Source organism: Sphaeroforma arctica (assembly GCF_001186125.1).
Source record: "Sphaeroforma arctica JP610 unplaced genomic scaffold supercont1.294, whole genome shotgun sequence".
In the NCBI taxonomy this organism is placed as follows: Eukaryota; class Ichthyosporea; order Ichthyophonida; genus Sphaeroforma; species Sphaeroforma arctica.
This window is the reverse complement of record NW_014040264.1, coordinates 26,530-29,029: the sequence shown is the minus strand read 5'-3', so window position 1 is coordinate 29,029 and position 2,500 is coordinate 26,530. Positions and strand designations below refer to the sequence as shown.

The following is a 2,500-nucleotide window of genomic DNA, read 5'->3' as shown; positions in this document are numbered from 1 at the left end:
AGTCGTAGTGATTAAACGGAAACTAACAATTTCTACCAACTCGTGCCGACTCTTTGGAACGTACCACACGAAGAACATTGTATCTCATCTGAATGCGTAGATATGCATTTAAACTTATAAAGATAGTATAGTATTTTTGTCTCCAAACCGTACACCTGCATAAGAAGACGGGAAAAGGGCTGTGTAGATATGAACTGACACCTATAGTGCAGGGTTAAGAGCTGTACATGTATACATGTTTACCAAACCTCAGTGCATCCCCCAGGATCGTATGATACAATGAGGTGGTACATACATATGGGCACGCCAATGAGGGGCCGCAGATGAATGAAAATTCGAATTAGCTGGCATTTGATCGGTCGATAGAGTCTTTTATTTATAGGGTATGGGTTTCGCTCAGTTTTGGCCTTTTGGGTTGTTTTGATACTGAATGACCATAGCTTCCTGAAATAAGGACATTGATTTTAGGAGGCAATGGATGAAATATAAAAAGAAACCGTAAACGAGAAACCAACCCAAATATGGATTCAGCGCCGCCAACAAGTAATCAGATCGACCAATCAACTTCCAGATATTATGACTTCTCATTCGTTTCTGGCCCCTCAGCCCCACGTCGCAAAGCGTTGCACAACGCCAGTGACACTGACACTGACATCAAGATATTCGCATTACCAACTGATGTTGTACAGCATGTCGTACATGCGTTGTTGGGTTTAGGGTTTTAAAGCTGTACACCAAATCCTACGCATCTGTAGTGTAACGATGACAAGCGAGAGAAGAGATACTTTGAGGGCTTTTAGAGCACATACGGTGATACTGGTTGTGAGTGTATAATGGCATACGCATATACGACACATATATACGTACACTGTCACCATTGCATACGGTAGTGTTGGTGTGCGTATGCATGTACATGTATGCATGTACACGTATGCATATACTGTATGTATGTGTGCATGTACACGTATGCATATACTGTATGTATGTGTGCATGTTATCGACTACGTACGTGCGATGTCAATTACTACACCACACATTTACCAAATGTGTGGGTAAGCTCAGGGCCTACTAAATATGACGGGCCCTACAACGATTGAAGAAAAAAAATGGGGTGAGGGGGATAATTTCCTCAATAATTACGTTTTGTGGTTTAAGGCTTCAATTTTGTCCACTTTCCTCAACTTATTCGAAAAATGTAACCTTTGGGAAGCTTTGAACCCCTCGAAAAACATTTTGTCTTGGGTCTGTCATATTTGGTATGCTCGGCAAAGCGATGACACAATTGAAACCTCCTTTGAAGAACCCAGGTTTAACTGATACTATCTGCGTATACTACCACCAAGTCCTAAAGCCCAGGTTTAACTAGTACACTTCACATATGGACCAACCCGGTATGCACTATCACACGCACGCACCAACTCTGTACATCTCCTTCCATAGTGTAACCTGAAGTAATCAGGCATGCTGCTGTGTAAATACTTTTATATTCACATGCAGTTGCTACACCATACGTACACTAATACAACAGATAAGCTCGACGGCATGGTATTAGAAGGAGAATACTCCTGGGTCACTCGGGTTGTACTACTTCCAGGGTTTTACTAGCCATAAAACCCTAAAACCCCTTCCTCAGGTTATAAGCACGACTGGCGAAATCACACTGTGTATATGCACTAGCAAGTGTATGCGACACAGACATACCTACATGTGCATCTATCTGAGATTCATATCGCCACATCACACCACACTACACACACATACCCTCATCATGTGCGTATCAGTGGCAAAGTGGCGACGGAGTGGGTTGCTTTGTTCTGTTCATGCTGTAGTGTTACTACTAGGATTTGTGGGAACTATTTTAGATATTGTAAAGGGCATACGCACTAAGAGGAACTTCAGGCATACACCTGCATATGTGTATTTACTTAAATATACATATGTATTTATATGTATTTATATGAATATGGATATATATATATATATATACCCACATGCGTTTATACATCACTAACACCCACCCTGCAGGCAAGCTGGGGAAAATGATGAAGCAGGAGGGCTATGCTTGGGTTCATCCCGTAGTGCTACTGCCAGGGTTTGTGAGTACCAGTCTGGAGGTGTGGGAAGCACATCCCGAGTGTCAGAGCTACACACCGGTGGGAGCCCGTATTTGGGGAGCCATGAATTTGGCCCAGGTATGTGGGAATGTCTTGGGTATCCTTCGTAGACACGCTTGTACCTGAAGAGGTAAGCATGCTAATGTATACGCATTTGTAGGTTTTTAGGGTTTAGGGTGTTGTTAGGGTACTCTAGACTATGTGGGTAATGTTTTGAGCATCCTTCTCAGATACGCTTATTTCTGCGGGAACAGTAGTATCTATGTCTATGCAAATGTATATATATATACATATACATATACATATATAGATATATACCTATGTATATGTATATGGATATGTATATGTGTATGTATATATGTATATAAATATATATATACATATAT

The 2,500-nt window shown here is 41.3% G+C and overlaps 1 protein-coding gene across 1 annotated transcript in view; it reads left to right on the top strand.

Annotated features, from left to right (window-relative positions):
* Nucleotides 1–1,074: 1,074 nt before the first annotated feature.
* SARC_04910 (hypothetical protein) overlaps nucleotides 1,075–2,500 on the top strand; it is a gene marked incomplete at its 5' end in the record, with an annotated part of 11,053 nt that continues 9,627 nt past the window's right edge. Inside the window, 2 exons of the mRNA XM_014301232.1 lie at nucleotides 1,075–1,111; nucleotides 2,026–2,192. Coding sequence (XP_014156707.1) covers nucleotides 1,075–1,111; nucleotides 2,026–2,192 — 204 coding nt within the window. The remainder of the gene's footprint in view (nucleotides 1,112–2,025; nucleotides 2,193–2,500) is intronic.